Source organism: Cryptomeria japonica, chromosome 2 (genome assembly GCF_030272615.1).
Source record: "Cryptomeria japonica chromosome 2, Sugi_1.0, whole genome shotgun sequence".
NCBI classification, from domain to species: Eukaryota; Viridiplantae; Streptophyta; class Pinopsida; order Cupressales; family Cupressaceae; genus Cryptomeria; species Cryptomeria japonica.
Window position 1 is genome coordinate 351,735,666 of NC_081406.1, and position 23,755 is coordinate 351,759,420.

At 40.7% G+C, this 23,755-nt stretch overlaps 1 protein-coding gene across 5 annotated transcripts in view; it reads right to left on the reverse strand.

The window, feature by feature from the left end:
* Window positions 1-23,755, reverse strand: part of LOC131065246 (vacuolar cation/proton exchanger 3) — a 157,350-nt gene that overhangs the window by 61,364 nt on the left and 72,231 nt on the right. For all 5 annotated transcript variants that reach the window (XM_057999714.2, XM_057999713.2, XM_057999711.2 and 2 more), the window contains 3 exons: window positions 19,677-19,811; window positions 13,581-13,697; window positions 13,432-13,485 (listed from right to left, as the gene is read on the reverse strand). In XM_057999714.2, the coding sequence (XP_057855697.1) occupies window positions 13,432-13,485; window positions 13,581-13,697; window positions 19,677-19,811 (306 nt within the window). The remainder of the gene's footprint in view (window positions 1-13,431; window positions 13,486-13,580; window positions 13,698-19,676; window positions 19,812-23,755) is intronic.

Here is a 23,755-nt window from a genome sequence, read left to right on the forward strand (position 1 = left end):
GGGCTGGCCATTCAACCAACAATCAACTGTAGTAGACAGTGACACACACAAAGAAAGTACCGCGGAAGAGGCACGAGAGGATCAGTTGACAGCAGACTTGGTAGAGTTGTGGGACGTGTCGATCACGCAATACGTGCAAAGGGAGGCTCAAGAGAGAGCCGTCTCAGAAGGCACGGTACGTGGTGAACTCACCGTCAACACTCCCGTCTTTGATCTGCTCGGAAGTATCCCAAGGTTGCTCGCCAAAAATCTGATTGCACTCCAAGACCAAAGAGAGGAAACCGCACAGGAACTCCGTCGGCAACAAGTACTCCAAAGGTACGAAGAGCGGAAGCGTAGGGAGGAAGAGTAAAGCGATACAAGCCGATGTCGTACCCCCAGCACTTAATGCCCCTACGGCCAATAAAAGACAGACATACCACTACCATCGAGGGAGTAGACGAGGGAACCGTACGGAGATCCCTCTGCATAAAAGAACAGGCCGAGCAACTTGAAAGCACGGAGCACCCAAGTGCTCTACGCCCAACCCGACCAAGTCACACCGCCAGCGGCACCTCCGAAGCCGACAGCAAACTCGGACGCCTCTCCTGGAGGGTACCGAAACAACCGGCAGGTAACAACAGGTCCAACAATAACATGTCGAGGAGTGGAATTCAGTACGACGCAAAAGGATGACCCATGATCCAATGTCGGAAATGCAACAAATGGGGTCACTTTGCGCGGGAATGTCAAAATGGAGATAACGCGGGGAGTTTGCTGTGCAAATGGTGCAGTCCAGGAAATCATGAGGACACAGTGTATCCAAAGCAAAAAGAGGTGAATATGTTGGAGGTAAAAGAACCGAAGGAGGTGTACTAGCAATCACAAGATTGCAAAACAAGTAACCCACGTATCCTGACCCTTGCACGGAGAAGGAAACACTCCAGGAAGCTAGGGCAGACATTGAACATACAATGGTAGAAGAACGGAGGGCCTTGCATCCGGCTACCAGTACCCCACTTCGGTCGAGACCAGAAAAAACTATCATTAAGCAGATGTTACAAACCACTATACCCGTACGAGTATCCAACCTCCTACAGACCATGCCGCAGTTGAGGATAGCCTTGACAAATGCAGCCGATGACACCACCGCTGACCAAGAACACCGAACGACGACAGGACCATCTAGTACGGCTCCGATGACAGAACCTGGTACGGATGCCATAGATCCTATGCTGCTCACCGTAAGCATTGGACGGAAACCTGTCGTGGTAGAGATGGAGATAATGGGGTAGAAGCTCACAAACACCATTGTGGATGGCAGGTCTGGTGTCAACATACTACCAGAAGAAACTTGGAAGGGTCTTGGCAAGCCTACCCTTTGGCCACCAACATTTCACCTTGTCGGCGCGGATCAACACGGCATCAAACCCCTCGAGACTCTCATGGCACAAAAGGTGGTGATTGGGACACAGCAATTCCTTTTGGACTTCGTAGTCATTCCACTGGAGAGGAAAGCGTACAACGCCCTTCTCGGAAGGGGATGGCTGATCATGGCCAGAGCCAATCATAACTGGAAGAAGAATACACTCGATTGAGAGTGAAGGCCATAAGTATGTGATTGACCTGAGGAACTAGGCCGTCAGTGAAGAGCTTGTGTCGTCTGATTCCGACTCAAACAGATGGGAGTGGGGCTCCAAAGCAGAGGGAGGAGGGATGGAACCCAACGGGGAAGGAATGCTAGAACTGGACAGATGCTCTAAAGATGAAACTAGTTCATTGGTCGGACTCTTCCATTGGCAGATGGAGGACTACGAGGTCTTCCACCCGTAGTGCCACATGCTGCAAATATGCGAGATGGGGGAATCAAGTGGCGGTACGGAAGAGCAGTCATTTCCCCCGGAGTACGGTAGGTACCAGGAAGGGGTGGCACGGGTGGATGACACACCAGCCTACCGGTCTGAATGGGATAAACCTATCAAGTACGAGGAAACTAATGTGAAAAAAATCAATCTAGGCAAGGACAAAGACCCGCAGGTGATACTCGTAGGGGATGATTGGAACCCCGTACTGAAGGTGGCGGCCTTCAGGGTATTCCTGGAGTACAAAGACGTCTTTGCTTGGACTTACAAGGACTTGAAGGGGGTACCTCCTAAACTGTGCGTACACTGCATATCCCTTGTACCAGGAGCCCAACCCATACGGAGGAGACCGTACAGAATGAACAAGAACTACGCGGCCAAGGTGAATGAGGAAATCGACAAAATGTTGGAGGTTGGGATCATATTTAAGGTGGAGACAAGTGACTGGGTCTCCCCAATAGTCATTTCTCTCAAGGAGGCTAACTAGATAAGGATATGCGTAGACTTTAGGTACCTAAACGCAGTAACAATCAAAGATCCATTCCCAATCCCATTCACGGATAGCATCTTGGAGTAAGTAGCTAGGCACGACATATACACGTTTATGGATGGGTTCTCAGGATACAATCAAATAAGTATTGCGGAAGAAGATAAGCTAAAGGCTACAATCGTGGTGGAAGAGGGGGTGTATGCCTACAATCGCATGCCCTTCGGGCTATGTAATGCACCGACAACCTTCCAAAGAATAATTTTGCACATCTTCGACAAAATGTCCATGGAGAACTTCAGGGCGGTCTTGGATGACTGGTCTATTTTCAGTGATCAGGACACTCATCTGAAGGCACTCGGAGAATATATGGAGAGGTGTTGAAAAGCTAGGCTAGCTCTTAACCCAAAGAAGTACAGGTTTATGGTACCGCGGGGAAAGCTCCTTGGCCACATTGTTTGTAAAGGACTAAAGATAGACCCAAACAAGATAGGGGTGATCATCAACATGGAGAATCCAATGAATGTAACAGGGGTAAAGTCATTCTTAGGCCACGTTGGCTACTACCAGAGATTCATCAAAGGCTTTGCACAAGTCTCCTGGCCCCTAGGCAAGCTAACAAGGAAGGGAGAGTCGTTCGTATGGGGTATGGAGCACGAAGGAGCCTTCAAGGAACTGAAGGATCGTCTCGTGAGTGCACCGATACTGGTGTACCCAGATTGGAATAAAGAGTTTCTCGTACACGTCGATGCCTCCAACTTCGCCATTGGTGCTACCCTCGCACAAGTGGGGACACAAGGATTGGATCACTCCATTTTTTTCGCCAGTCAACTTTTGTCGAGGGCCGAATGAAACTACAGTACAACGGAGAGGGAGGCGCTCGGGATGGTGTACGTCATTCAGTTTTTTCGTCACTACTTGCTGGCTACCCCATTCACATTTTATGTGGACCATCAAGCACTAATGTACTTGGTAAATAAACCGATCATCCAAGGTCTGGTAAGTAGATGGTTGTTGCTCTTACAAGAATTCACCTTCACCATTATTGTGCGGCCAGGGAAGGCCCATGTGATCGCCGATCAATTGTCACAGATTAGGTCGGGAGAGCTGGCCGAAGGAGTAAACGAGGATTTTCCGAATGCGCACCTATTCCAAATTGCAGTACTACCGTCATGGTACGAGAAGATCGGCCGGTACCTCTCTACTTCCACATTTCCGCAGGAGATGCCACCTGGGGAACGGCAGAGAGTGGCACTCAAGAGTAAGACCTTCCAACTGATCAAAGGTCTTTTGTATAAAATGGGACCTGATCAAATCTTGAGGAGATGTGTCATGAAGGAGGAAATCCCAAGTGTGCTAAAGGAAGCTCATGATGGATTGGCAGGGGGCCACATGGGGCCCAATGCTACTGCACGAAAGGTTTTGTTGGCAGGACTATGGTGGCCGACTTTGCACACTGATGCGCGCGAATGGGTGGTTGGATGTGACACATGCCAGCGTACGGGGAAGCCTCTTAAACGGGACTTCATGCCTATGATTCCCTCCTAGCCGCAGGAACTATTTGAAAGATGGGGACTGGATTTCGTAGGACCTCTCAAAGTAAGCAACATACATAGATGTCGGTACATTGTGGTAGCCACGGAGTACCTGACAAAGTGGGCTGAAGCTCGAGCCCTGTTGGACAACAATGCCATAAGTACGACAAGGTTCCTGTACAAACAGATTGTAACCAGTTTTAGGATTCCAATTCAGATCACAAGTGATAGGGGGGTCCCCTTTGTTAACCAGGACATCCGGAGAATGACGGTCAAGTTTAAAATATTTCACAATCTGTCCAGCCCCTACTACCCCTGAGCAAATGGCCAGGACGAAGCCACAAATAAGGTACTCGTGTCTATCATTTATAAATCATGTGGGGTGGAGCAGGCGGACTGGGAGGAACGCCTACCAGCGTTACTATGGGCGTACTGTACCTCGTACAAGGTGACCACTGGCAATGCACCGTTCCAGCTCATGTACGGCCAAGAGGTTGTGGTACCGACGGAATATACCATACCAAGCCTTCGAATTGTTGTTGATAACCTGTTGGGAGATGAGAGTTTGCATGCTCGACTAACGAACCTCACCAAGCTAGATGAACGTCGGACGATGGCACAATGGGCAACGGAAGTGGCCCAACGCTGGTGGAAGTATTGGCACGACAAACACCTTCGACGGACAAATTGTTCGTCATGGACAGTTGGTTCTCAAATATAACGGCCGCAACGAACTTCATCCTGGAAAGTTTAGAGTTCGTTGGCTGGGGCCCTATAAGATCAGGGAAGTGGGCAAGAATGGAATAGTGAAACTGTCTACCCTGGATGATAATCAAATTCGCGATCCTGTCAATGGCTCGAAGTTGAAATTGTATCGAGCGGGATAAACCAGTCCTATCAGTCAACATGTTGGAATATGCCACAAGAGGAGACAGGACTATCGGAAGGAGCAAGGAAATTGAGGACAACCCAGTGGTCGGTGCAGAACCTTATAGGCACGACGAAGATTGGGCTAAGCCGCTTGCGTCCATTGAGCAGCGATTGGTCCCGAAGCAAGTTGAAGGTATCGCGGTGCCCAGAATTCACAAGCACTTGACCAATGCCTATTTTTGTGATCCGACAACATGGATAAGGATCACGGGACACTGGAGGAAGAGGGCTCCTTATGAAGGACCCCGTGAAGGCTACATTGTGTACAACATTGATGAAGAGGCTGAGGCAAAACGGAAGGCGGAACTGGCAAGGAAGGAAGAGGAGTCGATCGATCTAGAGGAAGAGGTAGACTTGGAAGAGTACGGTGCCACCTTGGGACCATGTCTGAAGATGGTCCTGAAAGCCGAAGATTTGATCGTGATAGCTTTGCAACCGGGCGAGCAGGAAGCTAGCCCTAATGCACTTTAACGGGTAATCCCCAACCCCATGGGCCCACCACAGGTGGATGGCGAAAAAGTAACATGGTACCAACAGTACGGAGGGTGGTACATAGATGGAAGCTATCAAGGGGTGGGACCGGCATCACTGGTAGATAAAATATGGGACTTGAAATATGTAGGCACATGTTGTCCCGAGGAATGTTACAGGAGACTGCCACATATCTGTGCGTGGCTTCACGATTCAAAGATCAAAGTTCGACCCCAGGAAGATCCAACTGGAGTAAAGAGGAAAATGGAGGATTCTGATGACGATAGTGAGTCTAATGAACCAAGGAAAAAATTGAAGAAAGAACTTAGCAATAAAGAAAAGCCAAGAAAGAGACTGAGATTGGTGGCACAGAAAGAAAAGAAGGCGGTCGTACAGAGAACGAAGGTGGGACCTGTTGTGGTACAGCCAAGCAATAAAACAAGTAATCGGGGGAAGCAAGCAGTCCAGTACCATAGCCACTTAAAGGTATGGAGGATAAGATTTAAATATTCTTGCCAAGTTAGGAAATTAAAGAGGTATTTTAAATAGGGGATGCTAAAAATAGAAAAAGGCATGACTTGGAAATTAAAAAGAAGGGGTTAGGAAAAATTAAAAAATTAAAACAAAGGACAATTATTGTAAAATTACTAAAAGAAAGTGTATGAAGTGGAAAAAGCATTATTTTATAAAAAATTGATAAATTATGCCCTAACGCTATAAATTTAAAAGTTGTATAAGTATCTCTACCCCACCATTCGCAGCATATTGCATAGGAAAGAGGAAGGAAGAGTTGAGAGAAAAGACGATTTTGGAGCAGCATTGTACGAACCCATACAAACCAAACCAGTACCATCCTTGCGGACTTCAGCAAGAAGGAACAGTAGTACAGCTTTCGTACGAACTGTATTTCAAAAGGAAAAAAGCCGAAACTCGTACAGTTATCGTACGGCAACTGCAAGAGAGAGAAACTGGGTGGAATTACCGTACGACCTCCCTCCAAGCATCGCAGGAAGGAACCATGGCAGCAGTACGGCCCGTACAGATACTGGAGGGAAACAAACTCGGAATCCATACGGAGTTGGCTAGTGAAAGTCGCGGTGTTTCGTACGCTGTCCGCATAGCATCAAAGCAAGGTGAAGGCAACCCATACAGAATCCGTACAGAATCAAAAAGGGGAAATCCGTACAATGTCCATACAGAGTTTTTCAGTAGCCTTGAGATCCGCACAGCAATTCACCGTCACCGCCAAGTGGTAGAAAGGCAAGTTGCCCACATCCGTACGGAGCTAAGGGAAATCCGTACAACCTTGGCCAAAGGAAAAAATCCGTACACTGCACATTCGTACGGTGGGTACGGTTGGAGAAAAGAGGAAACGATTTCGTACGACAAAAAGAGCTGGCAAAATTCAATTGATTGTGGAAACAGTTGGACTAACAGCTTTGACAGCGACAGTGTAGATTTGGTGGGTGGATTGGATAAGAAAATTGATTGTATAAAAATTAATCCAGATACGCCAAGGCTGAGTTTTGGAAACCCCAGCGACAAAGGAAAAGTCATCTCCGTTGGAAACATGGCACGTGTGCAGCGAGACGAGCCTGTAACGGTGCAGTCCTTGACATGGGAGGGGTTGAATGGCAACGACTGCAAGGCATGGTGGGAGGAGACAGAGGACACCAATATCATCAAAATGAATCTGAAGAGGGCAGGGGTTGACCACATTCTGACCATGCCAGTCTTCAGCATTAAGGAATTTGAGCATGTACTTAAGGGAATGGTGGCTGGATATGATCGGCATACACAGGTCTATGGTACAGTATGGGGGATGTAACCTCACCATTTCTTATTCCGCCCTTGATTTTGCCAGACTTTTTGGAATTCCTAAACAAGGCAGCCCTGTCATTAAAAGAAAATGACATTAGAATAAAAGCAGCAATTGGTCCGCTTGGTTTGTCGAGGGAACCTGACACATGGCAAACAAGACAGCATGTGAAGGTCTGGCAGTAGCCGCGGGTTGAAGCAAACATTTCTGGCCAATGCAGAGTGGCGATGCATCATGGACATCATCAAAAGAAGACTGGCAGGAACCAGTCGGGGGTCGGACATCGCCGTGTGGATGTTGTATGTGATGAACAGGCTGCGGAATGGCACAGTCTTCAACTGGGCATCATTTCTTTCTGAGCGCATCCGTGAATGCTTAGGACTCCAGCACAAGGTTTTTTATATGTCGCATCATGCCATCGCCATGTTCCTGGATGTTGTTCGTACAGGAGTGCCATCGGAGAAGAGGGGCGACTTGCAGCCGTTAGCCAGGCTAGAGCGATATAGATCCCCTATCTTTATTGGACGCATCTGAACATCATGACAGTCGACGGAGAACCACAACGGAAGAGGCGACAGCAAGATGATGGGCAATCTCCCAGTGTAGGCAGCGGGGATAGTGATGTCGTGGAGGCATCCTCGTCCGACGACAATGAGAGTGGAGAGGATGATAGTTTTCGCTTGGCCCCAGCCATGGGCCGACGGCCAGTTGAGGTTGGAACGGAGGGTGGTGATATTTCAGTGGCCGAGGAGGCAACAGAAGGGGCAGGAGACAGCAGCATGGCAAAGGAAGTGACGGTGGTCGAGAACCCTCTTGAGCAGAGGGATGTACCAACCCAGGTGATTGATGTCGTGGACATGGAGGCATCACCGCCACCGCCGCTTCGAGTGACCCCTAGGCAGGAGGAGACCCTCCCACACTTGAGTCCCACCTGTGCTAAATGACCACCAGGAGCAGACGATCGACTCTTGGTTGTTGGAGACCCTTGGGGTAAGCATGGAGAAATTGCCTAAACTGTCGCCCCACCTGGTGGGGATGAAGGACTTGATACCAGCACTCTGCAGATTGGCAGTATGGAATCTACTACGCCGAAGGATCTCCAGATTCCCAGGTCTACAAAAGAACTTACATTGCACAAGGAAGTTCGGGAAGGGAGGGGGGAATCTTCCTCGCCTCATACAAAAGAATTGATACTTCGGCTAGAGAAACCTGACCCTGTAGAACCAATTGGCTCCTTGCAGTGTTGTACGCTCTAGTTGGAGGGCATGGCGAAGTTCCTAAGTGACGTCGGCCATATCGTGAAGGGTGTAGAAATTGGCCAGGATCCGAGGATAGCTCAATTGGTTGAGCGCCCGTTGTCCTTTGTCAGGGAAGACTACGAGGCGGAATTCTTTCAATGCTTCACGGCCAAAGGATGGCCGGAGACAGACTACAGAGATGACGAATACTTGGATGAGGAACATGATAGTGATAGAAGAGAGTGGGCTTTATGGTTCCATGCGGGGAATAGTGACATCTTTTCAAGACCTAAACCTGAAGTATCGGCGTATGGCAGTGGTGCGGATGGAAGCTATGAAGACCTAGCGGGACCAGGCACTACATGAAGCAGAGAGTGTCAAGAAAACATTGGCTTAAGAGCACTCTCGGATTACCACGTTGGAGGAGACAGTTGCCAGGCACATGCAAGAGTTGGAAGTGAGTGGTAAGGCGAAGGATGAGCTGACAAATAACGTAGCAGGCTTGGATGCCCAATTGGTAGAGAAGAAGCAACAGTTGCAAGTGCAAGGCCAGGAGATTCAGAAAGCCCGCCACAAAATTGTTGAGGCTGCCCATATGGTCAAGCTGGCACGAGAGCGGGAACTAGCGGCCACACAGCAACTCCAGTGAGCGGGCACATCTCAGTCATCTGTACTTCCAGGGACGCCTTCTCATCCCTCCTCACATTAGTTTCAGTTGTTTCCGTCAGCTTCCATTTGTTTGTCGTCTGGAAGACGACTTCTTTTTGGGGGGGAGCTGATGTCGGGCCGTAATTCGGGAATAAAACTTTTAAGTTATTGTTATGTCTTTTTGTTATGTTTGGAGTCGATCGTGTGGGTTTCCATGTTAGTTGTAACGGTTGGTACTTCCGCCAACCGCCAGTTAGTATATATTGCCATGTAAGGGAACCCTGACAGGGAGTTTTTGGATGTACTGAATATTTTGGAGAATGCAATAAAGAACATCTTTCTACCATATGAATGTTACTTGCATAGCTGTATTGTTGGTATATGTTATGTGCTTATGTGTGATTTATTCTGGAACTTAAACCATTCACAGTAGGTAACAAACAGTTACCAAGAGATGGGGGTACTTGGAGACTCCGGAGACTGAACCGGTACTGGTACAACTAATTTTCAAAAATACGAGATGGGGGTACTTGGAGATGCACATTTTTTTTAAATATAATTTAATAATCTCCAAAACATATCATGACAGAGAACTTTGAAAACAAAAACAGTGGTAAATTAAAATTGCTTATATTGTTCATACCATAGCCAATCTAAATTGTTTAGTGAAAGTAAGGTAATATAGATATTGAGCCCACTCAATATTGTCGGCCAAATAGTAAAGGCTATTTCTCTTTAGACTATTAAAATGATAAGAAATCAATCCTCTCAAAAAGTCTACACCATCAATAGATCCGATCACTATAACTTTGCATGGATTTTTATCTTCTTGCAAAATAGTTTCCTTAGTAGTCATTCCCTACGACTTTGCTTTTCTGCAAGCTTATCTTATTTGTTTGCTTCTTTTTTTTTTTTGCCTTTTTACTACATTTTGCCCTAAGTTTTCTAGGAGGAGACGTCTATTTTTGGTCAAGAGACTTCGGAGACGGCAAGAGACAGTAGCCAAAAGCACCTTATGTGTCAAGAAGTTTCAGAAGAAGTCTCCGATACCGAAGACGCATCTCCGGTATCAGTACAGGTCTCCAGGGGTAGGAGACGGGTATCCTAGTAACTATGATAAATCATTCAAAGCATTCATCGTGCCTTCAAGGTAAGACTTGACAAATTCACACTAAAATCTTTGGTTGAGTGTTGTTCAACGTTAATTGTTTTTTAAATTTTCATGTAGTATTGCAATAGGAATATTAAAATATTTCAATGTTCAAACATAATAAACAATATCCAAATGTCCAATAATGAATCAAACTGCTTTTTTAAAGAGCCTAATTTTAGACTTTAAAAATCATAAAATATTAAAATGCTTTCTTTCCAAAGTTAATATTCAATGTTCATATATCCAAATTATTTGCAACATTTATAAATTATTAGATGCTGTTTTTATGGCTATGTAACTGCTGTTTTTTCCATTTAGGGTTTTATGACTGTTGTTTCGGATATTTAAACATTTCTTTTAGGATTTTAAATTTAATTTTTTTGCATGCTTATTTGCATAATGATTACTTAATAATAGGCATAGTTAATTTCTGATTTTCATTTGACTTATGTGTATATTTTCCTTCCGTGCCTCACACAATCTAATGTAAGAAGAAACAAAATAAAGTTAATTAAGAAATGCTCTTTTAGCTTTGAAGTTTAGACATTTAACTACTTACTATTTAGCTTTTAACTTCCTTTCAAAATGTTCTAACTTTAATTATTTTACTTTTAGTTTGTTACTCATATAGTCAAATTATGATTAAATCTTTTGTGTATCCTCTAATTCTGCACTTCATGGTACCTAAAGTAAACAAAACAAAAGTGAAATCTTGTTTAACAACAGTTGAAGGAACAACGATTACATTTTTTGTGTATCCTTTACTTCTTCACTTCATGCAACCTGAAGTAAGAGAGTTGAAAGGAAAATCCTTGTATCTTCAGCCCCAGCATTTATCATTAAGTTTATACAATTAAGTTAAACAATAAATTTCATTTCTTTTAATGTCACTATGAATTCTCATAGCATGAGGAACAATGAAGAGATTCTAATCCCTAACATTGAAATGCAAAGACAAATAGAGAAGATATATGTGGGGAATGAGGAAGCTCATTCAATGGGGACAGCTCATTTCAATTGCCCTTCCAAAGTATTGAAAGCTATGTTCAACCTAGTTTTCAGGACAGGGACGGCATAGGATGGCGGAATGCATTTCTGACACAATTTTTTTGGGAGGCCATTTTTTAGGGGACGGCTATTAAAAAAATAGCAAATTTTTAATAATATAGAAAATGGCAGGTGACAATGATGCAGATAACTATTTACATAAAATATTGTCTTGGAATGCACTTACACGGGACTAAAAAATAGGTATTAACCCATTTTCTATTCATATAGAAAGATACTAACCTAACAAACTAATAGGTTGGGTGGAGTTGATACCCTTTGAATGATATGCAACCTTTGATCTGATATTGAAGAAAGTGAATCAGATGGATAGAGGGGTTTTTTTTATAAATGGACCAAAATTGCATTCCCTCCCTCCATTCTTCCCTATCTTGTAGTGTCTACACACACATGGACATGCATGTACAATGTGTCTTGAGACTTTAAAACCCCACACATATAAAGATACTTTTATATCAACTGAGAAGAAAACCACTTTTCATGATTTGGTGAGAGACATCAAGAAGCCCAAAACTTTCCAAGAGGTTTCTGTTAAACTCTAATAATGTTCTTCAATGGAATATTTTGGTTGAGACATTCTTGGATTAGCATTGTATGGTAAGATATCTTGATATTCAAGTGTTTGAAAATAGAGCGAAACCTAATGCAGCCAGTTAACTCTTTTCTCATATCTTGCCATAGCTTGGAGCTAGCATTTGTGAGTAGGAATGCTTAAACATATTACATTTAGGTCCAAAGTTGTTCCTTCTGCACAAAGAGTTTAAGTCTGCAACCTTCTTGCAGCTCTGTTGTGAATATATCTTAGTCTTTTGTATTAAATTTAAAATTGTGGTGCTATCTTAAGTTCTTAATTGATTTGAATGGATGAATGCATATTTGATATAACAGTAACAATCTTGATATGGCTCAAATATGTCAAACCCCTAAACCAAAAGACAGAAATATACAGCAACGTGACATCTTTCATTTGAAGATGAAACCTTTTTTTTATTAGCAGAAAAGGGATAATATTTGTACAAGTAAAAAGAGGTAATCAGGGAAAAGCCTAATCAGTCTGCCAAAACTCATAACAGCACAAATTTCATTGAGCACTAAACTATTTAAAGAAACAAACATGGTGTTGACACTCAATAAATGGCATGCAATTCTCTAAAAAACACAATGGGAGTGAAAAAATTAGTGAAGTGTAAAATTGACATCTCTGGAATATATATGTTTGCATTTGACCACATGGCCACATGTGAGGACTCGAGTGCTTGGCCCAGGTCATTTTTTGTACATATGCAAAACAAGAGGGCCATGCCCAGTTGTTCGTAAAAATTGAATATGCAGTTCTAGCATTGTAAATTTTGGGTAGAGTTGCAAGAATTCCCTTAGACCCCAAATTCCAACATACAAGTCACTAGGGGTTTGGAGGTTGGAAGTGGGCTTGCATTTGGCAAGTTGCAAATCTACATTCAGACCCCAAAGTCTGAAGTCATGTAAAAATGCATTAGTCCAAGATGGTGCAACTCAGTCCCCGAAGTTCTAAGTGTTGCAAAAATGCATTTGGACTCCAATGTCCAAAACGCTGCAATTTGAACTCCAAAGTCAAAATGGTTGCACATTGCAGAGTCCGAAGTTCTAAGGGTGGCAAGTTGCAATTTGGACTCCAAAATCCAGAGTCTAAAGGGTTGCAAAATGAAATCTGGACCCCAAAGTCCAAGGGTTGCAAAATACAACTCAAACCCTGAAGTTTAAAGCAAGGCATTTGGTAGTTGTTGCAAAGTTGTAAGAAAACTCACATCTCCGCTTCACCTTGCTGTCTAAGCTTGTCACAATGCCTTGGCCCATGTTCAACTAACTCTTCCACTTGTGTCACCACGCTTGATGCATCAGTGATTGCATGCCTCGTGTATTGTTGGGTGGTATCATAGCATCTTGTGCATGTAGGAGTGCAATGCGGCATGTCAATATCATGTATGTAATGCAAAAAAATTGTTCATCCGCTTTTGCCCATTAACATCTTGGGAAAAATGTTGGTACTCTTCAGGTCAACTTATCTTCCTAATTATTTTAGTCATGATACTTGTTTCTTTCTGAGCACCTTGAAAAGCAAAAACTATTAACTGCAGCTGAAAATCAAATTTGATAATTCAAATATAAAGAATATCAGATGAAAACTGTAATATAACTGATCAGAATTTGGTGATTCAGACACTACATAGGTAAAGAGCCTGTAAAATAGTTTAAGCAGTATACCACAAACATTGATATTTGTGTTGAAGACCCAATAGCAACGCCTAATGAAATGTCCTGAAATAAGCATCAAGGATAGCAATATTACAAAAAGTTACAAAGAGGAAACAAAAAGTAGATAAACAAGCATGTGAGTAAAAATTTCAGCTTACCAGCTTATCCTTCATTGCAAACATGATAGCACTGGCATGCTCTGCGGCATTGCCAACCAGGGGTAGAAGGATAACACTTATGAAAGCAACTGGCATGTTCCATGAATCCGAAGCCCCCTGTAAAGAATAGAGATTAGAACTAGGTAACTTCTGTGACACTATATGAGTAACAAAGCCATGGTCTTTAATGTGTCAATCAAAATGTTGACAAATAAAACAAAATTATGAATCCCCATCCCCACTGACATTATTTGCCTTTTTAGCTTTAACAAGATCATCTATTTAAAACATTGAGGAGAATTGCCTTCTCACGTTACTTCAGAAAACTTCTCTATGATAGTCCATAAACATTTCCTTTACTCAAACTGAGCAATACTTCATGTTTGATAAATAGAAAAGTTATGAAGTCCAATCAACTCTATTTTATGACCTGGTTGTGAAAAACTATTACAGAATTTAAAATCAACTTCTGAAAACCATCTTCTACGTAAACATTTTTCAGTTAGGCTATTCACGAAGAGTTGGTTGGCCCCATGGGACTGTGTTTAAAAATTTGGGTCATGGAGTGATGGGGTAACTACTCAACCTGACTCATGGGTTGAAACTTGAATAAGACTCCTAGAACACACTCCAGAGCATAGAAACAGTGATGCCTAAGCCTTAATCAAGCACAGAGATAGTCTCTGACAAGTTCCAACAGAATGCACCATATATTGAATGATCTAACTGTTAGAGTAGGATAAACCTTCAGCATTTTTTTCTGGTTTTATTGCATTAGTCCCATTAAAACTTTACATATTACAATATGATTTATGCACCATATATTGAACAATCTAACTGCTAGAGGAGGATAAACCTTGAGCATTTTTTTCTGGTTTTATTGCATTAGTCCCTTATTTAAACTTTGAATATAACAATGTGATTTTTATAGACTTTCATTATTTGTTTTCTTGTGCCTTGCAACACCTAACACGCAATTTGTTACAGGCCAAAGTCTCCCCAAATAATAAGAATTCACTGCTCACATTAAAAAGTTAGATTGTGGAAGACACACGACTCTCAAGAGACCCAAAAAAGACTCCAACATATACAACACTTACGAATTGTTAATCCTAAAGCATTATGTTTGGAATCTTTTGTGATTCCATCTAAAGATTATTTTCCTCTCAAAATGTGCAGTTATATTTTTCCTTTTATTAGTTGATTGAAAACATTTCAAGCAAGATTACTGAAGTCCAAAGTCCTAACAAGTGTTGAAACTTCAAAGGTGGAAGCATAAAATAAATACACAGATTATTTGCACATTCAAATCAGTCTTTCATTCCTTCAAAAAACTTACAAGGAAACCTCTAGAAAACTGTTCATTTAACAGCTGCACACAAATCCACTGTATATTTCATTCTTCTATCTTGCTCCTATCTTTATACTATTCAGCTAAAACAATTAAACTTCCAAAAAAGCATCCTTATCTCTTACAAGAGATGAGTTTGAAGATAAATCTAAGTCATTAATCTACACTTTATTAGACTAAATTAGCTAAAAAAGAGACTTCACTTTAGTCCTTAAAAGTGAAATGCAAAATACAATAACTCAACCACTTGAACTACTTTCCAGCATAAGTTCCTATCAAGGCCAAAAACTCAACAGATCATAAAAGTGTTAGTAAGCTGGTTTGGGTTTCCACTGTAACTCATTCAATCTATTTAGTGATATTTAACATAAAAGGTCTCATCTACCCAGTTTTTGTAATGTGAAGATGCATTCATTTCTAGGTAAGTAGGGCCCTAAATGCAAGGATGACCTATGTTCGAAAAATCACAGAAATAACTCGGCAGCAGAGACCATAAATCTTTAGTTAAATTATTTTAAGTAAAGCACCTAGTTATCTTATTTCAGGAATTCAGTTTCCTTCGGAAGCTTTTTCTCTAGCTCCCATGCATGATCCAAAAAAGTGGATTGAGTTTACATTTGGACCATCAGGGTCATATCATTCTAGCTCACAGAGTGTCATCAGGAAGCCTAGTCGAAGAGTTCGCCATCAAACCAATGTAGCAGGGATGTTTCAAGACAAACCTACTTGTTATGAGCTGATAAGTGGTGGCATGGGGCATCTTGAAATCTTCCTTGGCAGATGAGAAATATTCCCAGTTTATTTTTGTTCACCCCAAACCTTGCAAACATGGTTATATCAGGGTCAAAATGAATGTGAAGGTTGAATCAAAAGTTGAATTTGATTGTAATCTTTGTATTCCACATTTGTTGATTCTTTGAACCTAGGTTATCGATCCTGGTAATGCTTTGGGTTCAATTTTGCAGGTTCAATCAAAGAAAAAAAATGGTGGTTGGATTAGTTTTGGGTTCATCCATACAAAAACATATATAAAATAGAAATATATAGACATTTGCAGCAGTAATTAGGTTCAGAATACCACATAGCATCCTATCTAGCATAATAAACAAAACCAACATAAAAATTAAAACTATTACAATGTCAATTGCTAAAACTCAAATGTCATCATATATATTATATATTAAAATAAAAAAATAGTAACGTCCAGTTTCAACATTCAACCACAATATGTTAAAGCCACAAACGATGCCACTGGCACTACCACTACTACTAAACATTGGCTTTTCTTCAACATCAAGTGCAACAAGGTGGTAACTGGAAGCATCCAACTCAATATTCCACTTCCTTGTGCCTCCTTCCTTGTAGCCACTTTGTTTGTGTCGAAGGAGACACAAGTTTGAATGCACATGCACTTAGTCATCTACCTTTTTTGAATGTAGTGAAAGGTGCTTTATTAAGTGGATGAAAGAGTATGTGCTCCAATTCCTCTCAAATGCAAATGAAATAGCAACCTATTAAGAAAAAATGTAGAGAGTTGAGAATTATAAAATATAAATGAAACTTAAAAATAAAAAATATTTTTTGATAAACTTGTGTGTCATAAAATTTTGATCACAAGAGGTTGTAGGTGTGAATGATTGGCCATGGTAGTACCACCAAATGTGAGCACCGACCTTAAACTTGTCACGAAAAAAAATAATACTAAAGTCATTGGAGCGTACAAAGTGCTGCCTTGTACCCTTGGCTGCCTTCAACATTCTATATGAGGCAATCCTTGTCAACATAGAAAGGATCTCAGCACTACAATATTTGGGATTCAATGCAAAGTTAAGAAAATGTAGCAAGGAATTGATTTTGTTCCATTTCTCTTCAATAACTTTGTATAGTTGTTTGAAGAAAATTTCTTTAAGATATTGCTCTTTCTAATTTATGATGCTCTTCATCTTCTCAATCATTGAGTCAATGCCATCATATATCCCCCCCCCCAAAACATGGACTATCCATGTCAATATAGCGGATCATACTCAATATGGACTCAGTGAAACTCAGGAGATATTACACACTGCCTGGGATCATCCCCTTAATATCCATTGCCCTTGTAGTGCTAGACTGCCTCCATACAGATAGGGTTCATGAGCATGTTAGAAAATGCCTCCCAAACCTTCACATGTCATCTCAAGATAACTGTATTGGAGGAAAAATGGGTCTCAACAACCTTAGCAAAATGCTTTAGCATACATGTTTGATCTAATCAATTTTGATGCCAATTTTTTTTAGCATATTGTTGAGTGACTGGATAGTACAAGGTGTCCAAAAGATGTGTGAATAACACTCAACTAAAAAACCACCTACTCTAGAATTTTTAGCATTGTTTGTTATTACTCGAAAATTGTTTTGAGACCCCACTTCCTCAATGGCTGTTATGAGAATGTTAGCAATGAATGCTCAATGCTTCACCTCCCCTTCACAATCCACTACTCTCAAAAACATTGTCCCTTTAGAGAACTGCAATAACATTGATCAATGGCTGATTTCTTACATCCTTCCATCAATCAAAAACAATGGGTACTCCTATTTCAGCCCACGACTCCCTTAAAGAGTTTCAATAACTCCTCTAAGAACTTCACCTCTTTTTCAATAAGGTGCTATGCACTTTCTAAAAACCCAAGCCCTTTTGCTCCTTCGAAGCCTCATTTACTTTATTTCATCATTTGTTGCCCATATGAGTGAACAACATTGAATGACATCTCGCTATGTGTTGATCAGCAATCTCTCAAGACTCAATGATCCCTTTGATCTTTTATGTGTAAAGACCATGGATTGTTCTTCACGTGTGGCCCAAAAGGGGTGGCTCTCTATAGGTTGAAGATTAGAAGGGGATGCACGGATCTGCATTCCTTGAGATCCTTTTTTAAAAAAGGATGATTTGATTTGTGGCCTATTTCTTGACATGTTTCTTCCTACTCATTAATATATGCTACGATTTGTGCTTTGGAATAGGGACACCATTTATCCCGAACAATCTTTGATGCCTCGTCCACAGGTGTGGCACAAATGGGCTTTCACCTGACTATATGAACTTGAATACTTGACATCATACCACTCCAAATCCAGGCATAGCCACCATCTAGAAGCTGCTATAAAATATCAATATATTTCATAATTGGCCAATTGGATATGTTTTGAAGCTGGACTGGTCCATGGAGCTAGAATTGATTGCCATTGTAATCCTCATGACAAAAAGTTCAATAAAAAACTAAAATATATATAAAACTATGCATTTTAAAAAGTTAGGCATGTGTTATAGATTAATATAAGAAAAGAAAAAAAAAAGAGAGTTCATTTGTAGAAAAAGAAATTTAGAAAAAAAAACACAAAAACTTACAAAAAAAACCTACCTCTTTTGTAAAAATCTTCCTTTGTGATCTCTTTGGTGACAAATGCGCTCTTGCAAATATGTAGTAATAGCAAACCAACCACAACTATCGATCTTCAACTCTATTCGTCCCATGACAAGCAAGAATGAAAGTTCAGCAAGATCGAATGATACTTATGTTTTGCATCCGCAATAAGGGAAATGTATACAAACCTCTAATGATTGGTTGTTAGAGTCCCAAAGTTTAAAAACTTGGACTCGCCACAGACTCGGCAAACCAAAAATTTGGACTCGGACTCGGACTCGTGAAAGACTCACGAAAGACTCGGCAAGGACTCGGCAAAAAAAAAAACCGTAGTTTCACAAAAAAACATAAAGAAATTAATGCATTCAGAGAACATAAGAGCCATAATTGAAACATTACACATGTCATATGATCTACAAATGCGCAATATTTGAAATTTGAAATACTAAATCTAAATACCCAAATTTCTTCAATGCTACTTATGTTGTCATATGGAGCCTAATCAGACTCGAAGGATAAATTTTCACTACTTCCATCAGCGCAGTTTCCCCCTATATTTTTCGACGGGGGTTTGGGGGCAGCGCCCCCAAGTTGGGGTCAAGGGGTATCGCCCCTTGCGGGGTCAAGGAGGCAAAAAAATAAAAAACAAACACACTTTTAAAGCTTGCATGACGTTTTTTCTGGGTCGCACGAGTCCAACTGAAAGACTCGCCAGTCCGTGCAAAAGACTCGTGGCTCCCATGGACTCGTGAGTCCGTGGCGAGTCCACGAGTTTTAAAACTATTTAGACCTTCCATAACTTATTAGTAGAGTAACAGTTAGCTGTCTGTAAAATACTAAAAAACCTGATGCTTGGGTATTGGTCCCTTGGCCTTATCTAGCATAGAGGACTCCAAGATAGGAACTATTGTTGATATTAATTTGATAAGGCCAATATCTGGGACAAAGTGATATTGATGATGATTGTACAAGCAGCAACACCCACACTGACCATTTGAAGAGTCAACTTAGAGTAGCTAAGAGAAGGCCATATAGGATGTCCTTTAGAGTCAAGTTTTCTGGATAAAAATCACTGAATGGAAATTTGAAAACTCTTGCATACCCTTGATATTGACAGGGCAGGCATACATACTAATCCTATAAACATTTTAACTTATTATCCTTTTACCATTTTACAATGCACATGTTGCAGTATTCATCATTAACAGTAAAACTCTTTATCTTAGCCATTAGAAATCTTTGCTACTGTAAAATAAGAAAAAAAACCATGTAATTGAGTCAGGCTCAGCCATGAGGAGAATGAAAAATAAATACAAACACAAAGTCCAGTTAGGCTTTTTCCACCTCTATTGCATTGACAAGATATCCTGAGAGGAAAGAAATCCAAGCAGTCAAGATGGCAAGCCATAAGATTGCTTCCCTATGAGTTATCTCCGGAACCTCCTCAACATCTGAAACACCTTCACTCTGTCTCTCAGTCTGCATTACATACCACCCATAAGTGTTAGTGCCTGAAAATTCCTCACTTTGTTAGATATTTTTTTAATACAAAAATGAAAATATTTTACTGAAGACACCATCTAAGTCTTGTATTACAAAACCATTGAGATATATGTATTCATCAATAAGAAATATTCAACAAGTATATTGGATATAAATAGGTATTCCCCATGTATCAAATTCTCTTCAGGTAATACATTTATTTTTATTGATGTTTTGATTATAGCCTCTGTAATTTGTATCCAGCCAAAAGATGGCTTAAGCACTCACTTAAGATAGTGAATATCACATATTTTATGCCTTTACCATGTTATGTTCTCATTAACAAACTGCTAATTCTGTAGGCAACTTGGTTCATTGTTAATTATTTGTCAATTTAGGCAGTGTACATCAAATTGTCAATCAACAATTGGACAATTTAGCCAAAATCCTCACAAGGCACTACAGTATCGTGTGAGATCTCCACATCAAACATGATCGTACACTAAAATGACAACAAATTTTACAAACATACAAGGAAAGATATGTCAGTAAGAAGATGGACAATCTACAATCTATACCAGAAGAAAGGTGGTACAAGGATACAAGATGGGTAAGGAGTGCACTAGAAAATCAAACAGTCTAGCAGGCTGGTTGAACAATAAGAATGTAATGTCCCCAAGTTTTTATAAAGTGGCTTAACTAAAGTAATTGATTAAGTTGTCCAAAAATTAATTTTATTTCTAAAGGTTGACTTTAATTAATTAATTTAATTATCAAATAAAATGAAAATAATAAAATAATAAAACAAGTCACTTTATTAAGTAAAGTTCTCCAATATTCAAGACGGACTAAACTTCTAGACGTTTCCTGGAGCTCTTTATAAAGAGGCTGGCTGGCAGAAGTAAAGCATGCTTTGGATTTAATAAACGATTTATAATTTCTGGAGAATAAAACCTTCAGGAGTTGACAGAAGGGTTGGATGAAAACCTGACTCTTATTGGGAGTGGATTCACAACGAAGTTCACAGCTGGGCCAAATTTGTGAAGTCTCTGTTGGAGAAAAATTAGTAAGGATTAAGAGTTTATTTCAGAAATAAACATATTTATATATATTTCTTATTTGGTAATAAAATTATTATAATTTGAACTTTATAAATTCTGTGGTTTGAATGTACGCATCTGAGATACAATAGCCATCTGTCTGAGTTTGGCATAAATAATCTTTGATTTACAGTATTACATTTCAGAGCATTACAAGTGGGGCCTATCCTTGTTATTGTCTGAAGTAAATATTTTATGTGGAACAGTGCTATTGGGAATTAATAAGTTTACACCTGTCAGGGCTAATATTAGCAATTAATATTATAGTCATAGCTTGTTTACTATTTGCTGGAAATACTTAAAGAGACGACTCAATCAGGTGACTCATTCTTCTATAGGAAGCCAATATATTAAAGTAAATATTTATGTGGCTTTTCATTTTAACACTGGGCAAAATATGAATCAATGAAATTATTTTATTCAAGCCGAGAAGACATAAAGGTTGCAGAATAATATTTCTGGGGCATTCAATCTGGCTTTTATTTAATATTTTGAGTATTGAAGTGGCACAAAGGATTATTCACATCCTAGAACAGGTACTACATCTGAACGGAAGCAGGTTGGTTGAATGCCACAGTGATATCCATATTAGCACGAAGCTATGTTCCACATTGTTTCGGAGACGGGGATGGGGACAGTAGGATAAGTATTTCCGAGACATCCCCTAGAGGGCCATTTTTAGGGGACAGGGACGGGGGGATAGTAGGGGACACATTTCAGGGATGTCTCCTATAGGGCCTTTTTTAGGGGACGGCAGGGGACCGCGATAAACAAATTTTTAGAATATATACATATATATATATACCTATGAATTTTTCAAAATATATTAAAATATTATAGAGAGAGAGAGAGGGAAAGAGAGAGATATGTCAATAACCGTTAACAAAAATATCATTATGTAAATAAATCACGAGAGCAGTAGCATAACAGCAAAATAAATTTCAATAAAGCATTATAACAACAGTCTCAAACATCGAAAAACCATGATCTATCAATATCCAAAAGTCTCAAACATGTATCCAGAAGTCTCAAACATCAAAATACAACAGTCTATGAAATTAAGCCTCATTCGGGTTATCAATATCCAAAGACTCAGAACCATCTGAGTCACTATCACCCTCTGGCAGAAGTGGATCATCCAATGGTAGCCGACCAATCCTGGTTGTTGGGTTAGTGTTTTGTTTTGGTTCTAACTCTTTATGTCATTAGAAAAAAATTCTCTATTATTTTGTTTTTGTAAGCCTGGAATCATTCCCAACCACAGGGGACTGCTAGCCATTTTGGGGACGGGGATGCCAAAGGGGTGTTCCCTTGCCATCTCGGGGGGCAAGACATCCCAAAACAGCTGGAGACGTTTACTGGCATTTCCTAGGATTTTTGGTGTAGCGGGGACAGCAAGGGGGTGTCCCCTAAGCATCTCCCCATTCCCGAAACGGCTAGGGGATGGGGATGCCAGGTGTAAGCTAGGCTTGAAGCTATCTTTATGTGTGAGGCAAGACACGTAGTGTCATCTCCTTGACGGCACCTTTCGTGCCTATTCTAGACTGTCAGCATTGCTGGAGTGTAGGAACGGAATTTGGTCTGGAGCAATCATTAAATGCCTGGTACCTCTAACGCAGGCATTTCACCTTATATCATTTCCTCTACAGCTGAGAGTCGAGCGAAGAATCTAAACAAGACAGATGGACTAAATCTTTGATGGTGCGATTTGGAGACAACTCAGATATTGCCAGCAGAAGGATTACAATGAATGAAGATCACGGGAGATATAGTAAGTCTGTTCTAATGTAATTCTGAATCCTCTGATATTAGGTCCGAGGACATTGATATATGATATTTTGTTTCTGTGAATCTTTCAATACATAGTTGCTGGGTGTAAAAATATGACTGGTGCAAGTGGTGCAAGTGATATTTGGATTGTAGTAAGTTCAGTTTTGTGATTTGAGAAATTGTTCAAATCTGGGTGCTTAATTTGTAAAGTTTTGCAAATATATTCTATTACAAATTGGCTAGGGATCTTTCCAAGAATGAAGACAATGTTTGCAAGAATCAACCAATTATAAAATTCCATCAAGTCAAGTACTTTGGAAAAGTAGCAGCAATGCAAACCAAAGAGAATGCCTAGGCCCAAGCATGACTCAAAGTTGAAGCCAAACCAAGGGAGGGCTTGAGCAACATCCCAAACCTGCATGCAACTCACAAATCAATAGTGAAGAGTAGACAGAAGTTGCCAAGAACCTGCCCCTTCCAAAGAAGAGAAATAAGGAACTTGCTAAATAGTTTTGGTTTGAGGGTACCCACATAAAAACAAAACAAAAATAGAGGGTCAAACAAGCCCCTTCATTTCGAGAGAGGCCTTTGCTCTGAGATGTGGTGTGATGACTTCCTCACAGAAGAGAGAGAAGCTTATGAAAGCAACAGTTGGGTCATTGAAGAACTATTGATATACAAGACCAGAGCAAGGAAATTGGAGTGGAGAAATGGACCTGTTGGAGTCTTCTACAAATGAAGGGATCTTACAGGAAAGCAAAGCAAAATACATATCACCCCAAGCCATAAGGGTCATGAATCTGGGACAGGTGCAATAGCGCTCAGAAAGCAAAGGAATATCTCAGACAAACCTTCCTAAGGAGGATCCTAGCACCACAGTCAAATGCAGTCCAAACACAAAAAATTGTCAAGTTCATATTCTGAGATGTAGAGACTACCAAAGTTTATCAATTAAGGCAAGAAAATCCAATGGAACAATCTAGAACATAATTTACCATTTGTTATGCAAATGGGAAAACAAAACAATGCCATTTGTTGCAATCGCTCCCAGCCAAAGGGGTGGCTATAAAC